Source organism: Uloborus diversus, chromosome 1 (genome assembly GCF_026930045.1).
Source record: "Uloborus diversus isolate 005 chromosome 1, Udiv.v.3.1, whole genome shotgun sequence".
Taxonomy (NCBI): Eukaryota; Metazoa; Arthropoda; class Arachnida; order Araneae; family Uloboridae; genus Uloborus; species Uloborus diversus.
The window spans coordinates 156,113,860-156,139,521 of NC_072731.1; the positions used below are offsets into that span (position 1 = coordinate 156,113,860).

The 25,662-nt window shown below is 33.2% G+C and overlaps 1 protein-coding gene across 1 annotated transcript; it reads left to right on the top strand.

Annotated features, from left to right (window-relative positions):
* The first annotated feature begins 1,867 nt into the window (after positions 1-1,867).
* LOC129222368 (blastula protease 10-like) lies at positions 1,868-24,989 on the top strand. Its single transcript, XM_054856867.1, has 11 exons — positions 1,868-2,008; positions 2,100-2,144; positions 4,984-5,158; positions 7,825-7,951; positions 9,091-9,160; positions 9,321-9,515; positions 10,580-10,712; positions 10,855-10,992; positions 14,165-14,262; positions 16,550-16,692; positions 24,850-24,989. Exons 1-11 carry the CDS (start codon positions 1,958-1,960, stop codon positions 24,974-24,976), a joined length of 1,302 nt encoding a protein of 433 aa, XP_054712842.1. The 5' UTR covers positions 1,868-1,957; the 3' UTR covers positions 24,977-24,989.
* Positions 24,990-25,662: the final 673 nt, after the last annotated feature.

A 25,662-nucleotide genomic window follows, 5' to 3' on the forward strand; every position in this document is an offset into this window, starting at 1 on the left:
AAAAAATAAAAAAAATAGTTATTAATAGCAGCAGTAAAAATACATTGCTATTCGCCTTAAAAACACTAATTGTAACTTACTGGTCGAATTTTCATTTTTGTTGGTTAAGTATTAACATAAATTTGGGCTTATATGGGGACGAAAGCGCGGGCCCGCCATCTTTGATGACGTCATAGCTGAAAAATGTACGAAATGTCAGATGTCCACATAAGCTCTAAATACTTTGTAGGACACCTACTAAACATTTTTGAAGCAAAATTCTCCGTACTCAATCTTCCCATCGAAGTACTAAGCATTTATGAGAGCAAGCGGCCGCCATCTTTGATGACGTCATAGCAGGAGAAGTGACCAGGTGGCGGATGTCCACCCGAGTCCAAAATACTTTCTAGGACACCTACTAAACATTTTTAAAAAGAAACTCTCCCTACTCGAACTTTCCTACAGAAGTGCTGTCAGATCCTGGACTAATAAGCTGAGGGTGAAACGTTTTCTCCATATTTACTTTTCATTGTTTCAGATCGTTTTTCAGGAAATTGACTGTTAGCAAACGATAATAAAAGTTCTGCATCTTCGATGTCCACAGAAGCTTGATCATCAGTTTGTGTCGCATTAATTCTCATCCGTTTTGAAGCTATCTTTCTCACTTGACGCAAAATAAAAACTTTAAATTTATTTTTCTCGATGATTGCTTTTTTTTTTTTTTTTTTTTTGTATGTGTGTGTGTGTTTTCGCGTCATTAGAATCCCTAAGGATTTTTTTCTATTAAAGATACAGCTTTAAAGTAATACTTTTTGGAATTAGGATAACATATTCAAAAAAAATTAAAATGCGCATTGTATAAGCATTTTATAAATTACTCAAATGTTTAGAGCATATTATACCTTTAAAAACCATTTTTTTAATTAAAAAATTACGGTTTTTTTATATTAGCTTTATATACGATTTTTTACATTAGCTTGTAAATTAGCTTTTTTTCCACAAAAATAATACTCCATTGCTCATTTTTCTAAATTATAAATTTGAGAAATATTTCGTCTTTATTGCAAGCTTTAGAAATTTTGCTCCCTATGTATTCGGATATGTTAAGAACGTGTTTCGCGAAGGACAATGAACACACAATGAATGCACATCTAGTATCACGTTCAAGGACGTTCACATTGTGTTTTGAAAAATGCGACACCAAATGCATCATCGAATCATAATGTTTATGGTTGTTGGAAGTCTTTTTAAAAGAATGTCATCTCTCATTCATGAGCCATCAGATGATTAATCAACCAAAATACTTTTTTTAATTAAAAAAACAACAACAATGTTTTTTAAAAAATGCATTAAAATTAGTGTAGTGTTTACATCAAAAGGAATGCGATTTTTGTTTTGCTAAATACTGCTACGTGTTTCTATGTGAATTTAAAACATAACTTCTTTTTTGTTCTGATTCTTTAAAAATTATATTGATCTTGATTAAAGTACGTTTGGAAGCATTATTTGTTAAAATACTGGCATCCTCTAAACACAAAATACATCAAAATTCACATGACCATGAGACAATATCATAAAAAAAGAAACAAACTCAAATTAAAATGTTAATATCTTCCGTATTCGATAGAACGTTTTACATTCCATACACACCACACATCACGCTTTCCTTCCGCACTTGTCTGAGCTGTCAACAGAATATGGGCATGCTAGCTTCTCCTCACAGTGAATATTAATTGCATATGATAGATAAGAAATAATAAATGAATCGTTCGTTGCCAATATGCAGAAGAGAAATTTTGCAAAAATAAAAGAATGCTTCCTTACTGCCCCTATCCTCAGAAACTTATAAATCAAGTAGCCTTGAGAAGATCTTGAGCGGTTTTTGACAGAAATTTGCAGATGTTCTTGAGTTTAGGTGGCGAAAAAAGATCGCTTTTCTATATTGATAATTTGAGATAAATATCGATATCTAAGAAAAATGGCTGATGTCTGGAACTGGAAATTTATCGCCTGTTGCTTTCTTTTTGTGGTAATTCCGTCTAATCTTTAGATCTGCTTGCTTAAAGGGCTAATTAAATAATAACTGCATTCTTTGACAAGTTATTGCATTTTTATTGCAGGGGTATGCTGCAGCTGCTGATGATGCCAATGAACTAGATGATATGGTAAGTTTTCTGTTCCGTTTTTCAAACAGAAAAAAAGTGCCTTTTTTCCTTTTCTTCTCTCACTTTTTTCCTTCTTTTAAAAATTTCTCTTACAAAAACCATGTTAGGTTAACACACCAGTAGTGGCCAGTGCTTCAGTAGTGGCCACTAAAAGATTTAAAATACACTAGCAGAGCCCACTGTGAAATACATTTTTAAACTCTGTGGGTCTACAATATTCATTACCTCTCTTGAAACTCAATGAGTGTATTATAAGCGCTACTCTTCCTAAATCGACGCATTTTTTAAAAATACCGGAATTTTAATGTGTTCCATTTTTTATCCATTTTTCCCAAACCTCAAATTTGATCCAGTAGTGGCCACTCCAAAATCTGAATATTTCAGTAGTGACCATCTGACATTCTACGACAAATTCTTCCGAAGAATTAGTATTAATTACTTTAAATTCAAATAACTGATGACTAAATTTGATTCAGTGTGATAGTTACATTAAGTACCAACAAAAAAAATCGCATTATTATTGTTCATTTTTTTCTTCAAAGTATATAAGTAAAGAAGTGGCCAATACTGAAGCACTGGTCACTACTGGTGTTTTACTTTATGTACTTCATTGCAAGAAATTTTAAGTGTGTGCTAGGTGCGAATTTCTTCGCTTATTCACAGGATAACATCTATATGTTTCTCTTTTCTCACTGAAGTATTGCATTCTAATTAAAAAATGTAATTGGTATGTCTGAGTATGTAGATGAGTTTTTCCTTTTGACTCACTTACTTATACCTTTTTGCAATCAAAATTCGAAGAGGTTATTTTTTCTTTTTAATACTTAATATTTAAAAAAAAATGAGTTTTCTCATTATTTTTTTGCTTGAGTGAATATTTTACTTGTATTGGTATTCTTTTCATTCCATTCACTGTAGTCTCAGGTAAAAAATTGCCTTTTTTGGCATTATAACATTCACAGAATTTTCTTAAACAGAATTTTCCCAAACTGTGGTCCGCGGACCCCCGGAGGGTCCTCGAGTCCATGCCAGGGGGTCCGTCGTGATATCCAGTTAAAACGTTAAATATAATAGAGATTGAAGGACGAGTAACGATATTTTAATTTAAAAACTAGCACATTTATAAGGAATAAAAAATTTATTGCTTAAGTACATGCAGGACGCAGTCACCCCCCCCCCCCCGCCCCCTCCGGAACTCTCAGAAGTAAACACACTACGCAGTAATTAATTTTGTGTACATGACAAAGTTCATATTGTTTCAAAGCCGCCAGAGTAACGTTTGCTCGAACCATAGTTAATAATTGAAATCTTAATACTCCATAAAAATACAACTCACATGAAAAATTAACACACTCAAACTAAGCTAACAGTGCTTTTGTCCACTAACCAAAACACTTCAAAAGTTCATTTTTATTGGTAAACTTGTTGTAGAAATTTGGTGATAACATTTTTATTCGTAATTGAACTTCAAATAGAATTTTACAATTTTACTTCCATAACTCAAAATAATAATGTAAGAAATGAAAGCCAGACAAAAGCTCTGAAAAATATACAGAACAATGAATAAATATTTTTTTTTTTAAGTGTAAAAATATATTAGAAGAAAATAGGCTTAACTGTGTGAAATCAGTTTTTTTTTTTTTTTTTTTTTTTGAGCAATCACGATTGCTTATTGTTCTCATTTGACCGTTTTTGGTGTCCATGCCTTTTTCAACTTGGACCAGAAGCCTTTGCAGCACCACCGCCCACCGTCCTCTGCTGGCGACGCGGCGCGGCTGCTCCGGTTTTGAGCTATCCGATCTCCTGGTCGGAGGCGTCTATGTCCTACACACACGCACTTTCACACACATACATACACACGACTTCACACACATACACTCGCACACGCCTACGTGCATACACACAGGTCTATGCACACGTAACCGCCCAGGAGGAGAGGCAGGCTTGGGGGGGACAAGAGCCGTATCTAGAAACAATAACTCCAATGAGTAGGGTCCTGTCTCAGTTCGTGATTGCGAAAAACATAATTTGGATTCAAAATTTCAGAATTCAAATTAATTTTCTTTTTTCTTTCTTTTTTTTTTAAATTTATTTATTTATTTTATTTTTTACTTTTTTTGAGCAATCACGATTGCTTATTGTTTTCAGTTGACCGTTTTTGGTGTCCATGCCTTTTTCAACTTGGAGCAGAAACCTCTGCAGCACCACTGCCCACCGTCCTCTGCTGGTGGCGCGGCGCGGCTGCTCCGGTTTTGAGCTATCCGCTTCTCCTGGTCGGAGGCGTCCATGTCCTACACACACGCACGTTCACACACATACACACACACGCCTACGTGCATACACACAGGTCTACGCACACACACAACTATGCACACGTAACTGCCCAGGAGGAGAGGCAGGTTTGGGGGGGGGGGGACAGGAGCCGTTTCTAGAAACAATAACTCCAATGAGTAGGGTCCTGACTCAGTTCGTGATTGCGAAAAACAGAATTTGAATTCAAAATTTCAGAATTCAAATTAATTTTTATTTTATTTTATTTTATTTTTTATTTTTTTGCACGCGCATCGAGGGGGGGGGGAGGCTTCGCGAAGTTCAATTTTTCTGGAGGGTGTCAGCGGAGATCTGAAGTCTTGGAGAACCTCTGTCGTAAAATCACAAAAACTTGAAACATATGTACCTTTGGGAAGAGGGTTATGGCACGGACTGTGCATTTGTGTGAAACTGTGGGAACTCCCGACTATGAATAACGTAGAGATTTTTATTTACCCAAAAAACATTCATTGTTGTGGAAAAATATAAATCAAGTAAAGGAAAATAATTCGGAAATTTTCCTTCCCAGTTGAAGCTGACGCTCCTTACACCTGTTAAGACTCAGAAAGGACAAACTGTTTTTGAAGGAGATATTGTTCAAGACGTTCCAAATGATGGTAAATACAACGACCATCCGGTGAAAGCCTTACCAAATAAAGGAGGACTGTGGTTGGAGAGAGTTATTCCTTACGCTTTTCATGGAAGTAAGTAGTGCACTTACGTTTGACACTTTCTGAATCAAAAGTTTTTGTAGTTCAAATTTGTAGAACAAACTTTTTTCGAAAGTGAATGTTGCTACAGAAAAATATATTCTATGAAATAGATTAAAAGACAAAACTTTTATCATTTGGAGGTATTGTTACTTGAAGTACAATCGTTCAGGGTAACCTTTAGCCACAAATTCTCTATTTTAAACTGCCCTACTCAAACTTTAGTTGTTTTTCCGTATTTTTGATGTAAAGAGAGAGAGAGCCACGTCAGAAATGGGGTGCAATATAAATTGTTTAAATACAAATTGTACAACTTTAATGCATCAAAGTAAAATTTCCACACATTTAAAAACTTAGCACTTCACATCATGATAAAATTTCTATATTTATTGTATGGAGTATTATTATGTAGAAAGAGCACTTTCACCAACTTCAAAAATAGCTTCCACTCAATAACTTCAGGGCTATGCAATGATTCAATCAGCTGTGCACAATATTGGCAACTTTGTTTTTCAAAATAAAAGGGCCAAAAAACTTATTTCCTAATCTTGCCGGTTAAGTGCGGCACTGAGTTTTTTTTCCTTTTTCGAAGTCAAATATACTAAAAAATTCATAGTGGCACAAAGTAAACCGAAATGGCTCAAAGTCATCTTGAATGACTATTATACTGATTTAACTTTGTCTAAGACGTTTCTTATTTGGCGATATTGACAGATTCAAATCTAAAGTAAAAATGTATGATGTTTTTCTTAAAGCACTAAAAACCAAAAATAAGTTAATTTGAATATTTGTGTACTGAATACTTAATTTTCGTTTATCCGATTCTACTAATACAACATTTTTTTTTCATTGGAAAACGATGAATATAGTCCAGAGAATTAATTTTTTGTTTTTAGTTCGTTTTGCACGGTCACAAAATGTGCTAGTAAATAAAGTGCTCGTAATTGATGGGAAAACGTTGTATATTGCAAATTTGCTTCGGGGCTTCCTTGCAATAATAAGTGAGGAGGTAATTGAATGGAAAAACGTTGTATACTGCTCTCAATGGCCTGTTAAGTATATTGAACTAAGCAGATTCGTTTTTGGCTGTAGGGAAAAGTTGTTGTTTTCAACGTACAACGTTTTTCCCGCCACTTATTCGATACCTCACTGAACATCAACTTATGGGAGCTCGCTACTGAAGATAATTTACTTTTATGCATTCATTTTGAGAACGACTCTGCATCTTTTTTACATCTTGAACTATATTTGGTGTAATGTGCTAATCATTTTAATATCGTTCATTTTCGCTCATATAATTGTATTTTAATAGGGTAAACAAATTTTATTACATGGCACAAAAACTGTATTTTTTTTTGCAGATTGTAGTTTAAAAAGTGACTGTCAAAATAGAAAAAGTGTATAGAGCTTACTTTTTTTTTTCACAGCATGCAGAGAAAAAGATATTTTCTGTTTTAAATCTATGACCTTCTTTTCGTGATAACAAAAAATTTGAATGTGAATGCGGTGTTACCCATAACACGATTTTAATACTTTTTGAGCGCTGACACTTGGCCTCCTTTTTTAAACTGCTTTGAAATACCTTATACAATTTTTGAAAACGTTTTCAAAACCTATCTGATAACAGTTTTCAAAACACTTATTTGGTTTATAGCACTCTTTTAACACCTTTCGGAGCCCATTTGAAAACATTTTTTGAACTCTGACACGTCTCTTCTTTTCGAACATTCGGAAACGCACTTTTCGGGTCACTTTTTACTGCACTTATGGAATATTCCCTTGACTATACCCAAAGTTTTTGCTGTTAATTAAACAGTGATCCTGTTGGGCAGCCGTCATCAACCACCGAGTAATCTTCGAGGGCCATCTTTTTGACAGCATTTGCGACACCCACTGACAGCGATTCAAAAAAATATGTAGTAGTGTCATAGTGAGAAGTTTTACTGACTGGTAGTTAATGAAAGCTATTAAAATTATATTTGTAAGAAAGAGCAGTTTGGGCACAATTTCACAACTGTTCCCAAACGAGTTCCTAATCCGTTCTCAAAAGTGCCCCCAATCTATTCTCAAATGCGTTCCCAAGTTAAAATGTAATAAATGCTAGATTCGGAGCACTTTTCAGTGCAATTTCTTTTTAACAGAGCACATTCGGAACAATACAAAGTGTCCAAAGGAAACAACATTTTGTAGCACAAAATTACAGATTACTACAAAACGTTTGTTATTTCCTTATACTTCTCTGCACAAAGGTCTCTATAAATCTATAAATTAATTCATATTTTAGCGCACTTTTAGGCAACTGGAACACTTTTTCTAAAGTAAAGTAAACGTGTTTCCGATGTACTGGGAGCTTTCAGTGTAACTTTTGTATGTGAAAAAAATTTGATAAAAAATCAGACAAAAGTTCACTTTAAAGCCCAATCAAATTTCTTTCTCTCCCTTTCTGGGCACATAGTTAAGTTGTTTGAATTTTTGAGAAACTATACTTTCATAAATACTCTCTTTTTTTTTCATTAGACTTTAAGCTATGTGAGCAGAATGAAATCTCAAAATCGTATGTTAATTGATATTTTATTATTTCTTTCATATGTTTAGAACTAAATTTAGTACATTATTAGTTTTTAGTGATATCTTGAATCTAAACATGTTTTTTCTTTCAGGCGTTAATAAGACAACGAAGGAAATAGTAATTCAAGCCATGTCGAACTGGGAAGAAAAAACGTGCTTGAAATTTGTCCCAAGAACGACACAGAGACAGTTTTTAAGATTTAGAACTGATAGTGGAGGGTAAGTGATAAAAGTTATTTTCAAATACGTAATCTCCTGAGGTCCAAGTGAGAAGAAAAAAAGTGTTTGAAATTTGTCCCAAGAATGACGCAGAGACAGTTTTTAAGATTTAGAACTGATATGGAAAATGAAAGCAACGGGTTTTGGAATTTGACGAATCCTTAATTTGTCTTTCAGTTTTTTATTCACAAAGATGTCAATATTTTATTTCGTCTAAATTTTGGTTTGTCACATGTCAACGATTGAATAAAAATGGGAAATTTATTTTCAACAACATTTTGTTGAAAATTACCTACATATAAGAAAGGATTCGGTCTTGTACAGAAGGTTAACGTCTTAAAAAGGTGGCAGGGTTATAAAAGAGGAAAAAGGAAAAAAGGAAAATAATTTGAATATTTTATAGAAATTCTACCAAAATATATATAGATAAAGTATATAACGTATCATTTATTTTATTTTTATGAATTTAAGAACATATAAAGTTAAATACATAGAAAGGATTCACTCTAGAACGCAATATAAATGGCTGAAAAACGGTGGAAGTATAAAACAGGAAAAACTAAAAAGGATTTTTTTTATTACGGAGATTTCTTCCAAAATAAACATAGATAAATTATATCTAGTACTCTGTATTTAATTTTTATAAATTTATAGATATATAAAAATTAACTACAGAGAAAAGATTCAGTATACCACTGAAGATTAATGGCGAAAAAAGCTGTAGAGTTAAAACAAAAAAGAGAGAGAGAGAGAATGAAAGATAGAAAAATAATTTGAATTTTCCGTATTCGCAACTCCAATAAACTATAGGGGGTGCTGCAGCCACTGCCTAATGGCGGATGAAAAAGGTAAAACAAACAAATGCCGCAGCTTATAACTTGCTTTGGCTCTTAGTGAATGGCAGTAATTTTTCATCGTGTTTGTGGGAAGCTTTCTTTTCTATTCTTCTGAAACTACATTACACCACAAACTGTCTGAAACCTGTAATTTACACCAAAGAAGACACGTGGAATGGAATGTTTTACCTTTTTCTTTTGTATTGTTAATCACTGCAAGGTAGCGTATTCGAGCTCTGGAGTTGCGAATACAACATAATACAATATTTGTTTTATAATACTTATCATTTTTCTTCTTTTTAGATGTTTTACTTTCGTCGGACGTAAACATATGGAAGGCCAAGATGTAAATTTGGGACCAGGATGTGAGCATGTAAGTACATTTCTGAAAAAGCTAGAATCTTTTTCATTTTACTCTGCATGGAATCTTGAGACGACTGATTCGTTAAAGTTAACAATTTTGCTGACCTACTATATCGATACAAAAATACCTTTTGAACCCTGCATAACGTCTCCGTTTCTTTTCCCTCCAGCTACAAATAGCTATGCATGAAATTGGCCATTCTTTGGGATTCTACCACGAACACTCAAGACGCGACAGAAGTACAGTATTAAAGATACTGTGGCATAATATCCAGAAAGGCATGGCGGGACAATTCAGCCCGGGAAATGACGACTCAAGAGCAGTACCTTATGATGTCACGTCTGTCATGCATTACAGTCCAATGGTGAGTAAAACTAATGAATAAACACGAATTATGTCTAAAAGTAATATTTATAAGGAGTACCCATTCAGAAGCTAACGAATCGGCAGCACCAGGGAATTTAGTATAATCTCAAGCCTTCACCTTTCAGGTCCTGAATCAAAACCATTAAACATCCTTGGTTCCCTTACAAACACTAATACTAACCAGGAGAAGAAAATTTTAAAAAAGACATCATAAAGTCATCAAAAAAAAAAGAGAGACATTAAAAAAAATGCTGTTAATTTTTACAGCAACTTTTGCTGTGTTTTTAAAATCACAGCAGCGGTAATCTTATCTGAAAGCACATCATACTGTGAAATTGAAATTTTTTATCACATGATTCATTAACCAATAGGAAACACTCTACGAAATTTCTGCGTAGCCAAACGACAAAAAGCTGCACGTATGTGACGATCATCTAGGATCGACAAGCTTCAGTGTGCCAAATGGTTTAAACGATGTCTTGGTACACTTGAGGTGGCGCGTTCCACTTTCCTGTTTTTGGGCTGCAAATTCTTTCATGTAAATTTGTATCAATTAAATTGATATTATCATGTGTAATGAACGCAAACGCTAGCATGCCTTTTTTTTCTTTTTTTTTTTTTTTTTTTTTTGGTTCAAGCACCGCAGTGTACTCCCAACAGCGCTAGAAACAGCACCTTGTGAATTTTACAGCAAACGTTGCTGAGAGTTACTATGCTACAAACTTTTGCTGTAAAATACATAGAATTTCTTTATTGTAGGAGTATATTTGTTGAGTTCTTTATATCTTTCTTTCTGTATATTATTATTATTTTTGGAAAGTTATGTTTATTTTAAAGTAACATGCGTAATTTCTCACTTAACTTAAAGAGCTCTTAAATACTTCTGAACCCCACCGTTTAATTCCTGACACAGAATGATGAACTCCGGCTGCGTAATCGAAATCTTGAGTACCTAAAATAATTCATTAAAAAAAAGCTTTTAGCAAACCTTAAAACAGCTGTTTTATCACTTAATTTATTTATTTGCTTGAAATGGAACCTATATTTGCATATGCACTTTAGTCTTTCAGCAGTCAAGTGTTTGAGAAGAATACAATGGTTAGTTTAGATCCACGTCTACAAGCTCTTATAGGTAGAAGCAGAGGAATTACCTTCAGAGATGCAAAGTTGGCAAATACCTTATATACGTGTGATGGTACGTATACATAGTGTATTGATAAGCAACAGTTTGAAAAACTCTGATATGTAAACTTATTCCATTACACAGAATGAAAGTTGAAACTTTAATTTAAAGTTAGCTCAAAACAAATCCAGTTACTAATAAATTACGATTTCAGATGGGTGTCCAAATAGAAACACTCTTCAATGCTTGAATGAAGGATTTTTATCTCCACACAGAGACGGACCTTGTCATTGTGTTTGCCCTCCTAACACAAAAGGAAAAAGATGTGAGAAACTGATGGGTGATTATTATGGTGAGGAAAAAATCATTCATATTTTCTGTTCAATGTTATAACTTTCGTAAAAAACCGTAAAAGGACCTCCCAGAAGTATATTGCATGCTAAAGTTTACTAGCGATTTCTTTTCGAATTAGTTTTTATAAATTCTACAGCAAAGCTGTCAAGCTTCTGCCTGAGTCCACCGATATTTCTCAACCATGTAACTACAAAGTTATCTTGAGAGCTCAAAACACTAAGTTAAATGTTTAGCTTTCATAAATTTACAAAAGTCATATCGGGCTATAGATGAAATGTCAATAACTAGGCTTAAGCAAAGATAGTTAAATATGTCTCGTCCATAATCTCAAAACATATCACAGCAACAATTGTTGAAGTACTTGGAAAATTAATTTTCAGAATGAAATTACTCAAAATTCAGATTATAAGATATATATATATATATATATTATAGAAGCATATACAGAAGCTTATAGAAGCATATAAAGAAGATGCTAAACTGCATGCTTTCGAAAGTACTTATTGTACATTGAGGAAAAACAACAAGGATTAAACAACAAACTTAAGTTCAAAAACATTTATTGAATTTCTCTAGGCTGACTCTTTATTCACTTATTAATTAATTTAACTAATTTATTTATTTTGATAGCGAAAGCTCATTTATTTTACCCCTTGCACAAGTAATGTACAATTCAATTACTTAAAGAGAAAAAACACCTGTTTAAAAACTGAAATACAATTTAGGTTGGTCCTGCTTAGGTAACAAGGTAAATCGTCACTGAAAAATAGTGTAGCATAAAAATGCGAAGCATTATACTTTGATTAGATTTTGGGTTAAAATTTCGCATTAAAGTAGCAATAAAAATTAAATTTCTTGCTTAATGCATTAATTTTACTTAACAATGTGGTAACCCTGACAAAGAAAAAAAGTTTAGAAAGTTATGCGAGTGAAGAAATGACTTAAGTATTCGTTGATAGAGTATACTGCCGGTGAGGGAAAAAAGGTAGCATCTGCAAACTTCTTTTTCCTTCTTTCTTCCTTTTTTTTTCTGTCATCTATTGTATTTCAGTTTTATTGCACAAGCTTGCTTATTTAGTTTCCACCGAAAATGAAGCACGAAAAAAACGTCTAATTCCGACATTTCACTATTTTTAGTATAGAATCAAAAACGAGTTTCTTCAAATATCCGAAAAACTCATTTCCGCAGGCACTGCACTTTACTTTCCCACGGAAGCATAACATATAAATTCCTACGAGCAAAAGAACTTCTTCATTTTGCATTGCAAACGTTCAGGGGCGGACACAGAAAAATCTTTTGGAGGGGCACGGGAAACTGAATAGCCCCCCCCCCCCCTGTCGCCTTCGATGTATCATAACAAAATTGTAATGACTTTATTTTTAAAACGTTTCAAGTCATTTAATTACGAAACATAATATAATGTCACCGAGATGCTAGAGGCTAGACTATGAGCGGCATTACTTAGGAGCATTGTCACAATGATGACAACATGAGGCCAAGGTTATTAAATAAACTTATACCTCACTTGAGTTTTTTTTTTAATTAATTTATAAAGAAAATCATAACTTCATAACATATCAGTTTTACTGAAGAATTCAGAAACTATTTCTGTGTGAATTTCAAAACAGATGCTTATTTGTTCTTAAAGCCATGATACAGTTGAGATAACACATTGCTACTACATGCCGTTTCCATCCTCCAATCATGGAGTTTCCAAGAAACTACCATATGTTTTCTTTCATTTCGCATTTTTTATAAGCTGAAAAAGAAATCTATTATTTCGCAAATAGGTTCCGGGGTCAAAATGACTTTTTTAAGTGCACCTACACATTTTAAAAAAATGTTAATTATTGATTCCATCAAGGAAGAATTAGTGGGCGAATCGCGATAATACGGTCCCTTGAATTCGAAACCAGTGAGTTAAATGTATTCTGCACCTCTGAGCCTCTGACTTCAGTAATACTTCTTTAGCAAATAAAGTACTTTTATTCAAAATATGCTGTGTATGTTTTGTGTTCTTTTTAATTACCTACGTAAAAAAATGCAAAAGAAAGTTCAATTAAAACGTAATAAACAAAATAGCGAAATTAATTCATCTTTTTTTGGGGGGGGGGGGGACATGGCCCCCGGGCTCCCTCTAAAATCCGCTACTGCAAACGCTTAGCAGGTATTGAGATCGTATGGAGTAAGAAAATTTGTTTATACTCCTTTTTTTCATCAGTATGCAGTATATTAAGGAAGAGTCTAAACATTCATTGAAATTTTTAAAAATATGAAACTTTAGCAATGTAACACACATTTATATTAATTATAAAAAGGCAATATATAATTCTAAGCAGGCTTAAATAGTATCTGCTGATGCATAAATACAGATTTATACAATAGAGGAGGGTGACCCAAAGCGGGTAGGTATTCGAAGAATGCTCGAAAGTTGTAGTTTTGGGATTTTTATCGCAACAATTTCAGTTTTATTTCCTGGCAGGGTTCTTGAAGTTGTTCCTATCCTATTGAAATAGAAAATCTAAGTCAGCACACGAGTCAAGAAATTATAAATAAATATATGATTAAATCCTATACATGCTTTGCCTGACCCGCGGTTGGTCAATCAGTCAACCCATACTTAGACTACCTCGCTGTTTAAATAAGCAAGAAAATTCTGGCTAATTTGATAAAAATGCAAATACTCACTGACTTGTACGTTACCGACCTCTATAGAAATCTGCAAATTAATAAATTATGCCAACTGCTCCAGCTCTTTGATATCGTAGCAGTTACTGCCCATTCTATTGTTCATATTGTTCAACTTTTCATATTTACATGGTTTTCAATTTACATTGTTAATATTCTTTTGTGTTGCTTGTTGTTGCTTAGTACACTTGCCATTGTGCTAGCTATGAGTGAGACTTGAAATAATATATGAAATATTCATATATTCATTTAATACTTTAGCTGCATTTGCGCTGTCTAAATGTAGAATATTTTACTTCAAGTTCTAATAATTATATATATATATATATATATATATATATATATATATATATATATATATATATATATATATATATATATATATATATATATATATATATATATATATATATATATATATATATATATATATATATATATATATATATATATATATATATAGTTTTGTTAATATTTTCAGGAAATATGTGTGGTGGTTCCATTTCAGAAGAGAGAATAATAACGACTCCTGGATACCCCAAAAGAAAAGCAAATGACAGTTGCACGTGGGAAATCAAAGTACATTGTTTGCGTAATCTTCTGTTTTAATCCTGTCTTTCTATTTCTATGCATGAATCATTTAAACCAGAATCAACTGACAAAAAAATGCTCAATAAAAAATGTCTTTTTTTTTTTTTTTTTGAACAATTACGAACTGCTCTTGATTGAAGTTGGCGTTCCGAGTCACTTTTGAGGTCCACTGACCTCTGCGCGAGGATTTTCCTTCTGGGCGCTGCCGCCCATATCCCCCGGTATCAATTATTTATACCTGATTCTCTCTACTTTACACAACGCTCTTTAGACGAAAACAGCATCCAGTCCACAACATTCACCAACTAGTACACTGACATTAGTTTTAATTTTGATGTCTTTAATTCAAATTATGTCTTTCGAAATTATGATTACGATAGGAGCCACTTGTAGAAACAAAAAAACCCAACGAGCAGTATCATATCGCAATTCGTGATAGCGGAAAACATAATTTGAGTTCAAGACATCAAAATTCAAACTAATACCAGGATCTGGATACTGGATTTTTTCCCCTTTCTCTCTCTCTCTCCCTCTTTTTCCTAAAAAGAAACATTTAATGTATCGCTGATAAAGCGGGATGCTAAACTCTGGACTTCTTGAATTTGTTCACTGATCGCAATGATAAAAATGTTTGCCACCAACACGCAGTCCCAATCTTTCTTCTTTCGAGAGTTCCTAATCTGGTTAAGTCACTGCGTGACAGGCACAGCGGGTCCTCGCAGAGTGATGTCCAAATATTTTGGACCATGGTGGCCTGATCGGTAAAGCATCGGACTTTCGATCCTAGCTGGCCGAAGATCCACCGTCTTCATTAATGGTGACTGGGGGCGTTAAATTTGCTCGTGGTCACCAAGTCCTCCAAGTGAAACGATACCTCAGGGGTGTAATATCAAGGATTGCCCTGTTTCATGTCGCGATCAATAAATCAGAGCTGTCTTCAGGGTCCCATCACCCTGGTTAAACCACAAATAATGGTAGGTATGGGGGACCTGGAGTGAAAAGGTGAAAAGTCCCAATCTTTTCAGCAGAAAATATAAATCTAAACCTGCAGATAAATTTTTTAAAAACTTTATTTTCTTTGGTTTGTACTGTTTCTTTAAAAAAAAATCGTAAGGGGTTAATTTCTAGAAAAGGGATTGATAACTAAGGCTTTAAACTTTAGCCTTGTTGGTATAGTATAGGGTAGTTAAAATTTAAAACTTATACAACCTTCTTACAAAGATTCCAAAAAAAATTTTAAATAGATATTATTGTAAATTTTCCAACAAAAATATTTAATTCGATCAAAAATATTTAATTTATTCAAAAATATTTTATTCTTACAAAAAACTTTAACTAATTTTAAACTATTTATTTTATTTATTGGTAAATCTATCTATTGATTGACCACTCATTAATTTTATTTTTTAATTCGAAAAATTGTTTCAGAAACTCACATTAAACAGAGGGTCCCTTGTAACTCCGAAACATATGTTTTTACCTCAGTGGATTACGTATATGCTAATTAAAATTTTCATTCGCGAAAGGGTTACTAAGTACAGTAAAGCCTGTAAAGTTGACCACCTTTGTAAGTTGACCACCTGGCTAAGTTGACCACTATTTTCAGGCACATAATTAGATCTACATCATATAATTCAACCTCTGTAAGTTGACCACCTGTTTAAGTTGACCACTAAAGTAGGGCACCGCAAGTGGTCAACTTACACAGGTTTCACTGTAATACGTAATATTATAAGAGCACAGCTTTTGTAAAACTTCCCTTGACGTTTGTGAATCGCTTCTTCGGTAACATTCAAAAACTCTAAAAATATTGAACAGCTTTGTAATGCAAATTTTTATCTTTAAGCTGCGCCATAAGCTGACAAAAAGCTTTGCTATTAAAAGGAGAATATTCAAAACTAAACTAATATTCAAAATAGTTTAGGGTCTTTCTTTTTCTCCTAAGAGCAGAAAATTTTTATTAAAAGTGTTCATGTTTATTGCTACATTATTTAGACGACACACTTTTCTCTTAAATCAGCAACATGTTTATACAAAATACTTGTGTGTGTGTGTATGTTTCGAAAAATTTATGAATTAAACACACACTGTTTCCTAAAATAAATATCTGTGCAACGTACGCTATCTGTTAGACTCCATCCTTCCAAAGATATTCGTTTTTTAGAAAAAGTTTTAGAGCAGAAAAGAAGCTTACTCTTAATATTAATGTTAACGAAAAAAAAAAAAAAAAAGACCTTCATGCTTAACACGAGAAAACGCTTCTGTTTCATTTCAGGCACCTATTGGGAGACGGGTTGAAGTACTTTTCGAAGACTTCAGTTTCCGATCTAGGATGGACAAACCAAACAGCCCCTACCATGGGTTTTGCGTCTACGAACAAATCGAGATTCGAACTCGAAATATGGACGAGGGAGATTTGTGAGTAAACATTTTTACATTTGTGTCCCAAGTGCCATCAAATCAAATAATAATAATAATAATAATTCGGTTCCCTGTCAAGATAGATAGTATAATATTATGTTTTCACCGCTGCGATTATTATTTCAGAACTGTTTTTGAATAAGTTCTAAAGGGAAAAAAAATCTCCAGAGATTTTAAAAACTAAGTCCTTTGTCTGATAATTTCCCTTCCAAAATGAGGATTTATTACATGATTTTCGGGCTTCTAACAACATAAAACTGACATTTTAAATTGTTAGAGTAAACATTATGGCTTCGTAGCCAAAGCGCTAAACTGTACGTCACGGGTCTGCGCAGAGCGCATCTTAGTAAAAAAATAAAATGAGTAGTATAGAAGAAAACCAAGGTTTTAAATCATCCAATTTTAATTGTTTTATACTTAGATAGCACAGTTCACTCAAAAAAGGTATGATATACGCAATGATTACCAGGTTGTATTTTTACCCGACTGTGCGTGCGCGACGCAAAGGAGGTTAATGTGTTTATGAGTCTATGTATGTATGTTTGTTTGTTCCTATGTGGCGCTGTAGAGGCCAAGCGCCTTGGTCAATTTTCATGATTCTTACGCTAATCGATTTGTCTTAACCTTGGGAGTGCCACTAAACACGTGACAGTAATCAAAATTCACCATATCATTAACCAGTCGCCATATTTCATTTCGAGATCGTGTCGCACGCTACGTGCGTGCAACTCAGGCGTGCGACAAATGCAGGTAGCGTTTTCCCTGATGTCTGGATTTTTTGTTCATGTCTACTAATTCGATTTTTATCTTTAACCCATTAAGCGCCAAATCTCCCATTTTGGGAACCTTCAATTAAGATTTTTTTCTTCATCAAGTAATTAAGATACCATTTTGAAATTTTTTAAAATGAATGATAGAGAACCAAACTTTACTGGTAATTTTTTCAAAAAGGTTTGGAATGTAAATTCCTTTTTGAAAAATTTTTAAATTTTGCGAAAATTTCTTGTTTTTGCATTACACGGGGAAAAAATTCCCTAAAAATAATAAATGCAAATGCAGGAAATTAGGAACATGGAATATGAAGCTCAGTAGACGTTTTTTCAAATCACAACAAACAGGGGCCAAGGAAAATAATTTAAAGTAGTTTTAGAGGACTTTATTTACTGAAGTCCCAAAATGGGAGACTTGGCGTGTTCTGATTAGCAGAGCAAGTCATGTCCAGTAGAAATCGTCTTCACCCATTTTTGCACGAATGAACTCTCCCCTTTTTTCCTGTTGAAGCCACAGCCCCCTTTGTAGTTTCTCATTGTAAACACTCTTTTGTTGTTCAAGGTCAGGAGCAGGTGCTTTTATCAAAACAAGTAACATTCCATTCGTTTAGAAGAAAGTTCTGAAAAAACAGGGGTGCCAATCCTCCCTAAGGAGGATGACGTATCTCTCTGAATTTCTACAGATCACGAAAGAGATTCCCGTAAAAGTAGATCAAATTCCCTTTAAAACTATTCCCCCCCCTCCATAAAACTATTTTGTAGCTCAGTCAGCTCCATGTTCCCCTCCCCCTTGAGGGCGCTCCCTCTTCAATTAGGGAGGTTGAATCTCAATAGAGAAATTTCTTCACCTTTTTTTTGAAATCAAAAATGTAGAAAGAATTTTTGACTTTGCTACGAGCTTCAAACACTATTAAAATAATATATTTTAGCTTAAAACAAGAAGATGAGTGCAGTATCACTTGTTTGTAAATTGCCAAATTCTTTTCAGATAGTTGAGAAAAAAAAAAAAAAACTTTAATCGAAATCGTTTAGATCACAGATAATGCGATAACTGTCTCACTTTATATTTTTACCAATTATCGTAATTTGTTGGATGAAATCGGAGAAACTATGACCGTTGGTAATTCCTCAATGCGAAGCATGCTAGACATTTATCTCTAAAAACATTATGATGATGAATAAATCATGTCATCAAACATGTTGTAAAGCAACCGAAATGTTGACAGCAAAAAAAACCCTTGCCTATAATAACACAATTACACCATCAGGGAGCCCAAAAATATCTTAGTTCCATTTTATAAGATACATTTTATATAGTACTTCATGTCATTGTCATTTACCATTGCTCGATCCCCCTACATGGTTAATAGAAAAAAGCTACCTCTTCTCTTTTTGTGTATGAAAATCCTAAGACTTTTTGCGAAAAGGTAGTAAAATGTGTGGGAAAAGTTCCGTTTTGTACAAAAATGTATAAGAAAAAGAAATGCAACAAGAATGAAAACCAGATACAGAGTGATGTACGGGCAGAAGAAGGGGAGGGGAGACGTTCTTAAGGGGCCCAACGGCTCAAGAAATTGAAAATAACTACCATACTAATACTTATTAATGTTGTAAATATACACTGCTAGCCTCTGGAGCTGGCCATCACAGCTTTTGTTGCAAGGGGGTCCACAATGTATAGCTTTGGGTGTCATGAAATTTAAAAAATCTACATTTTAAAGCTTGAATATGTTGAATATGTACATAAAGTACCAATACCTAGTCATATTAATTACATTAAAACGATTTTAGGGCTTTCTAATTGGATTTAGCCAGAAATTATTCAAGTATCAACATAGTGGCAGGGATATGTATGTTGTCCCCATTAAACGCCAAGTCTCCCATTTTGGGACCATACCATATCTCCTAACCTAATAAATATTTTTGCGAAATTTCAGCTACATATGATTGGAGATGTGTATTGAATATCAAAACACATGAAAACTTAAGTATTTTTAATGTGGTTCATATAGCGGCGCTTAATGGGTTAATATGTTGAATTTGTTTTTATCGTCATTCAGGGGACTAAATTTCGCGATGTGTATTTTCTTGGCGGGCTTTTTTAGTTTCGCGAGGAAGATCTGACAGACGATGTTTTCGAGCTCTTGTCACCAATAGTTACAAAGGCTGTTTATGTAACTGTGGTTGACTTAAGTTCGCGCATTTTTGCTAGCGGTCAAGCATATGTAGCTTTAAGCCGAGTTAGGTCCCTAGAGGGAGTAACAATCAGTAGTTTAGACCACCCGTAAGTTACTTAATAATCCTTACGATTTAAACTCTTTCAATAAAATGACAAGATTGCAAAATGTACCGTCTTATAATCATAATTAAGTCAATAAAAATTAACTAAAAAGTGTAAAATAAAAAAATAATTATTAAATTAAAACAAAAAACCCGACAGCGTATAAACCAAAAAAACTAAAAAGAAAAATATGTAAGCCCAGTAGTTTAGAATGTTATTAAGTACTACTGAATAACTACACCATTGAAAGAGTTTTATAATCGATATACACGTATGACAAATCATAAATTCAAAAGCAGAATATAGAAGGATCAACAGTCGGGGCCCATTCAAATTTTACGGGGTTCCTTGATTGGTCAAAAAAGAATGAGCACCGACCGATGATCCTTCTATTCTGCTTTTGAATTTATGATTTGTCTTATATGTGTATCGACTATAAAAATATGTCAATGGCGTAGTTATATTCAGTAGTACTTAATAACATTCTAAACTACTGGGCTTACATATTTTAGTTTTTTCGATTTTTACGGGTTATTTGTTTTTGTTTAATAATTTTTTTGCTGTATAAACTCATAACGTATAATGTAAGTTTGTTTTTTCTCCTAAATTGGGAACTTTTAAAGATGTGCCACTATTGATTATATCGTCTATATATCACCACGCATCATTTAAAACAATACATTTTGTAACATTATTGTAGCAAAAAGAGCATTAAATTCAGGTTTATTTTTAATGAAAAAATAATTACATTGCCACTATTTTCAACGGTAACACCGAAACACGCGTCTGCAATTTTTTGATATTGTTTTGCTTAATGACGTTGGATTACTGATTTTTTGAATCTTCAGCACAAAGGTATTTATTCGTTATTTAGTTGGCTTAAACGGGTCGTACGTTTGCATTCTACTTTCTTTTTTCTTTCTTCTTGCCTTGAATTATTGGTTGTATTTGTTATATTTGGTAGTTTTGAATTTTGCTTCATTTTTCTTATTTTGCCTTGTTACTGTTTTAATTTGATTTGTATTTTTGTTAATAATTTGTTCTTATGTGCTTTGATATTTTGCTTTTAGAATGTCTCAAATTAATAGGTTTTGCAATCTTCGTATTAAGAAGTTTCGCTTTCTGAAGCACTTAAAATTTCTTCAAGAATGTAGGCGCAGGAACTTTATTCCGAATTTTATTTCTTTGAAATGTAACTTACCACGTTCTGTAAAAATTGATAAAGTTATTTTTCGGTCGAAATTGGCTATACTTAGAGCTTCGATCCAAGAAAGTAGGAAACGCCTCTCGTTTATTGAACGTGAGCTCTATGATTTGCATCTCTCTATTTCAAATTCTATTTCTGACTTTGATTATGTTGATAGAACTTCTTGGTCTAGAACCCTTCGTTCTTCGGAGAATCATCAAGTTGTTTTGAAAAAGAAATTAGCTAAACTTTGTAGAAATTCGAAAGTTGTTTCTTCGGAAAATTTACCAGTGGTAAATAAAAATGTTGTCGTTAATATTTCAAGTGTTCCTTTAAACAGTTCTCAAATTAATGCTCTAAAATGCAATGATAACTTTGCTCTGGCCAGCAAACCTTCTTTTTCTAAGCTTATTGCTCCTATTGAGAAAGCTTTTAAATTTAGTGCCTTATCAAAAAGATTGTGTTAGGCATCTTATTGCTTCTAATGTGGAATTTAATTCTAGAATTTCCAATCCCGTCTTTACTAATAGTGTGACTACTATTAATTACATATTAATTTACTAATAGTGTGATTACTTAGTCGTACTGTAAAGAATTTAATTTCTAATTCAGATATTGTTGTTACCAAAGCTCACAAGGGTGGTCAAATTGTTGTTCTTGATAAATCATCTTATGTTGACAAAACTAATGATTTGATTTCTTCTGGTCCATACTTAGAGATTTCTAAAGATACTAGTGAAAATGAGTTAAAGGTTATTTCTTCTGCTGTCAAGTCTGTTCAGTCTATTCCATTAAATGTTAAACGCTCTGTTATTCCTTCTATAGCTAATTGCGCTAGATTTTATGCTTTACCTAAGGTACATAAAGCTGGCATTCCTTTCAGGCCGATTGTTTCCAATATTGGTACGGCTTCTTATAAACTTGCAAAATATTTAGTCTCTGTGTTTTCTCCTCTTATGAGTCATAATGTATTCACTGTAAAAAACTCTATCGAATTTGTCAAAAAAATTCAAAATTGCGTTCCAAATAATTTTTTTATGGCTTCTTTTGATGTGAACTCATTATTTACGAACGTTGCGGTCGAGGGTTCATTGTTATGCCTTCAGAGTAGACTGTCTGAATTTCATTTTACCTCTAAGGAAATTGAGGATTTAGTTTTCCTTACTCATACTTGTCTAAAGCAATGTTCCTTTGTTTTTAATGGTAAATTTTATACAATGACGGATGGTTTGGCAATGGGAAACCCACTTAGCCCCATCCTTAGTGATATTTACATGCATTACTTTGAGCTCAAGTTGTTTCAGAAACTACAGTTTCATTTCTATGTTCGCTATGTTGATGACTGTTTTGTTCTTATGAATCACGATCAACTAAGCATTGATGATGCTTTATCTATTTTAAATTCCATTGATCCTCATATTCAATTCTCTTGTGAAAAAGAACAGAATAATTGCCTTCCATTTCTGGATGTTCTCGTTTCTCGAACTGAGTCCGGTTTTGAAACTACAGTTTATCGAAAACCTTTTGCTGTTTCATTACCCCCACATAGATTATCGTCTCACCCTCCTAATCAAAAATATTCAGCTTTCAACACATTTGTTTATCGTGTAATGAATATTTGTTCTTCACCTGAGCTTCTTAATGCGGAACTTAACTATTTAAGAGCTGTGGCTGTTGATAGAGACTATCCGCCCACCTTAGTTGATTCCATTTATAAAAAACTTTGCAAAAAATCTCAAAGTATTGTTCGTAATAGAATTTTTAACACTAAGAATTTAGTTGTTCTGCCTTTCTTCCCTGGTATTAGTTTTCAGGTTGCTAAGATTCTGAAGCGATTCCAATTCCAAGTGCTATTTTCTCCTATTAATAAACTTTCTTTCTCTTCTCTTAAAGATTCTATTCATCCTCTTAATGGTTGTGGGATCTATAAAATTGTTTGCAATTGCGGACTCGGATACATCGGACAGACCCGCCGTTCTTTGAAATTTCGGTTAAAAGAACATCAAAGCTATGTGAGAAAACAACAGCTGAATAAATCCAGTATTGCCCAACACTGTTGGGAATCGAATCACTCTTTTGATTTTAACTCTTATCAAATTATCCAAAAATGTCCCAATCCATTAGATCTTGATTTTTGGGAATCTTTTCACATCCTGAGGAATCGTTCTAATTTAGTTAACGATCTTACTGCAATTCCCTATTTTTCTTCTGTGTGGACTCCTTTGTTAAAATTGGTTTAGTTTTTCTATTATTTTTATGTAAACGTCGTACATTTCTTACTTTTATTGTTTTCATTTTTTGCTTTCTTATTTTGTTTTTGTGATTAACTAATTCCAATATGTTTTTCCTTCACTTTGTTTTTTCCTGCATTTCTCCATTTCATACATTGCTTCCATACATAGTTTTTCCCGCTGGTAAATTTATTGCTAATTTATTCAGAGTGGTTTCATTTTTGGAATTTTCGCCTTGTTTATGGGTTTTCTTGGAAAATTTATCACTTAACTGTTTTTTCCTGATGGAATTATGTAATAAATTTTGCCTCCAGGTGTCATTTTATCTTTTTTGTTTCGTTTAATTTCTATTTTTTGATATTTATACTATCTCCTGTTCCACCGTGTTGCTTTTCTCGGATGACTTTTCATCCAGAAGCTCACACCTCTTTGCATTGAAAAAGGTGTTCCTTGTAACACCGAAACACGTGTCTGCAATTTTTTGCAATTTTTGTGCTTAATGACGTTGGATTACTGATTTTTTGAATCCTCAGCACAAAGGTATTTATTCGTTATTATAACATTAATACAGATACTGAAAAATCAATAACAACACCATTAAAAATATATAAAGAAACATTTGGATCGCAATCTCTCTAAAATACAGGGTAAAAGGTCGAATATGGGGCACCCTTTGTTTTTGTTACTTTCAACTAGGCCTGAATTTCCACCAAAAGGTGCAGGACCCCTATAGTCCTCCCAACCTATTTTTACACGTAAACGGCCTGAATTTCGCGTAAAATGTTAAAATTCATGGTTTTCATGAAAAATGTAAATAAAAAATAGCTACACATCATTTTCCCGATCATTTTTGCGCCAACTTCAAAAATAATGTTCAAAAAGTGGTATAGATGTTGTTCAAAGAATGAAATAATTTTTACATTTTAAAGCTATTTCCAGCTACAGTTTTTGAAGTCGGTTCTTATTTTTTTTATTTAAAAATTTTTACTTTACTTTATTTTATTTTATTTTATTTTATATGTTTATTTATTTATTTGTTTTCAGAATAAGAAAAGATTTGCTTACATGGGATGACTCATATTATGGGACACGTCAGAAAGAACACTAGAAAACAAATGTTTGTTTGTGTGTGTGTGTGTGTGTGTACTCCTTAAATCAATTATTTTCAATTCAAACAAATAATTTTCCTTTTTATATTTCCAGTGCACTCTAAATGTGCCTATTGGGTCTATTTGAAGTCCCCTCTTCATCCCCCCCCCGATCATTTGAAAGTAATCCTGCGCAATATATACACTCAGTATCATTTTTGTCTTCACTTACATTTCTCCATTGTTCCCTTTCGGAAGGAAAAGAATGCTACTTCGTCCCATATACGTATTTTACTCGACGGTAAGACTTACCCCCATATTGTGCGCTTAACAACCTGATTTTCAGCTTCATAATGTTTTGGCTTCACAACTTCCGGTCACAACAGAAAGCATCAACTGTTGTAAGACAACTAAATCCTACATTCTCCACAGATGTTGGATGCATGTATTAATGTTTAAATAATAATAATAATAATAATAACAGGTGCCATACTATAAGCTTAGTGTCAAGAACAAGAGATGTCTTTACATATTTAGCGTAGTAATTTTTAATAACTTTATGAATCGAAAATAATGATAGACTGTTTCTGTTTTACAGCTACTGTGGAGAAGACATTTCTCCAGGTACTACACTGGTCTCCAACTCGAATTTTTTTCTCATTTTGTTCCGAGCGGACACCAAAGCTGAAGGTCGAGGACTGAAAGCTTCCATAAAATTTATCTAAAGACTCATCTTTGGAGCCATCATCATTTCATTCTATTTGTAATTTTTTTAGTTTTTTAATAAAGATTTTTACGTTTTAATACTGCTTTTTATTTTAAAATAAAATGCACTTTAACGCATGATTATGCTTAAGGGGGAAGCCTGTTTAGACTTGTCAAAAAATCCACTTTTTTATGTTATAAAATGTTAGCAAAACTATTCAAGAATATGTTGCCAAAATTTGAGTGAAAAATTCTGATTAGTTCTGATGCTGTGAGCACTTAAAGTGACTGTGAAGATTCGAAAACGTTCACAGCATTTTTTTTTTTTTTCAAACGCGTTTTTCTCGAAACAACTTCTTTTCAACTGATGTTTATTCTAACTCAAAAAGTTTTCACCAATCGTTCTGAAAATTAGTGTGAATATTCTTTATTCAATTATACTCTGTAACTCTTTAATGATTTAATAAAAATATTTTTTTAGTGCAAGGAGTGTGAAGAAAAAAGTTAGAAAAACATAACATTGTAATCCCCCCCCCCCAAACGTCTCAAAAACATACAATTTTCAACTTTTTAGATCATAATTAGGTTCATATTCTAAGGAAATATGTTATTTACAAGAAAAAAAAATTGTAATGATTACAGGCACAAATTGTGGTTTCGGTAATGCACACCAGCAACAAGCTCTGATGCCCATGGACAGCGGACA

What these genes read in the sequence shown, in the direction of transcription:
- LOC129222368 (XM_054856867.1), top strand. Translation starts at nt 1,958, where the DNA reads ATGGCTGATGTCTGGAACTGGAAATTTATCGCCTGTTGCTTTCTTTTT. An exon ending in CCAATGAACTAGATGATATG is followed by an intron (nt 2,145 to 4,983) that starts GTAAGTTTTCTG and finishes TTTCCTTCCCAG; the next exon opens with TTGAAGCTGACGCTCCTTAC. An exon ending in TACCTTATATACGTGTGATG is followed by an intron (nt 10,713 to 10,854) that starts GTACGTATACAT and finishes TTACGATTTCAG; the next exon opens with ATGGGTGTCCAAATAGAAAC.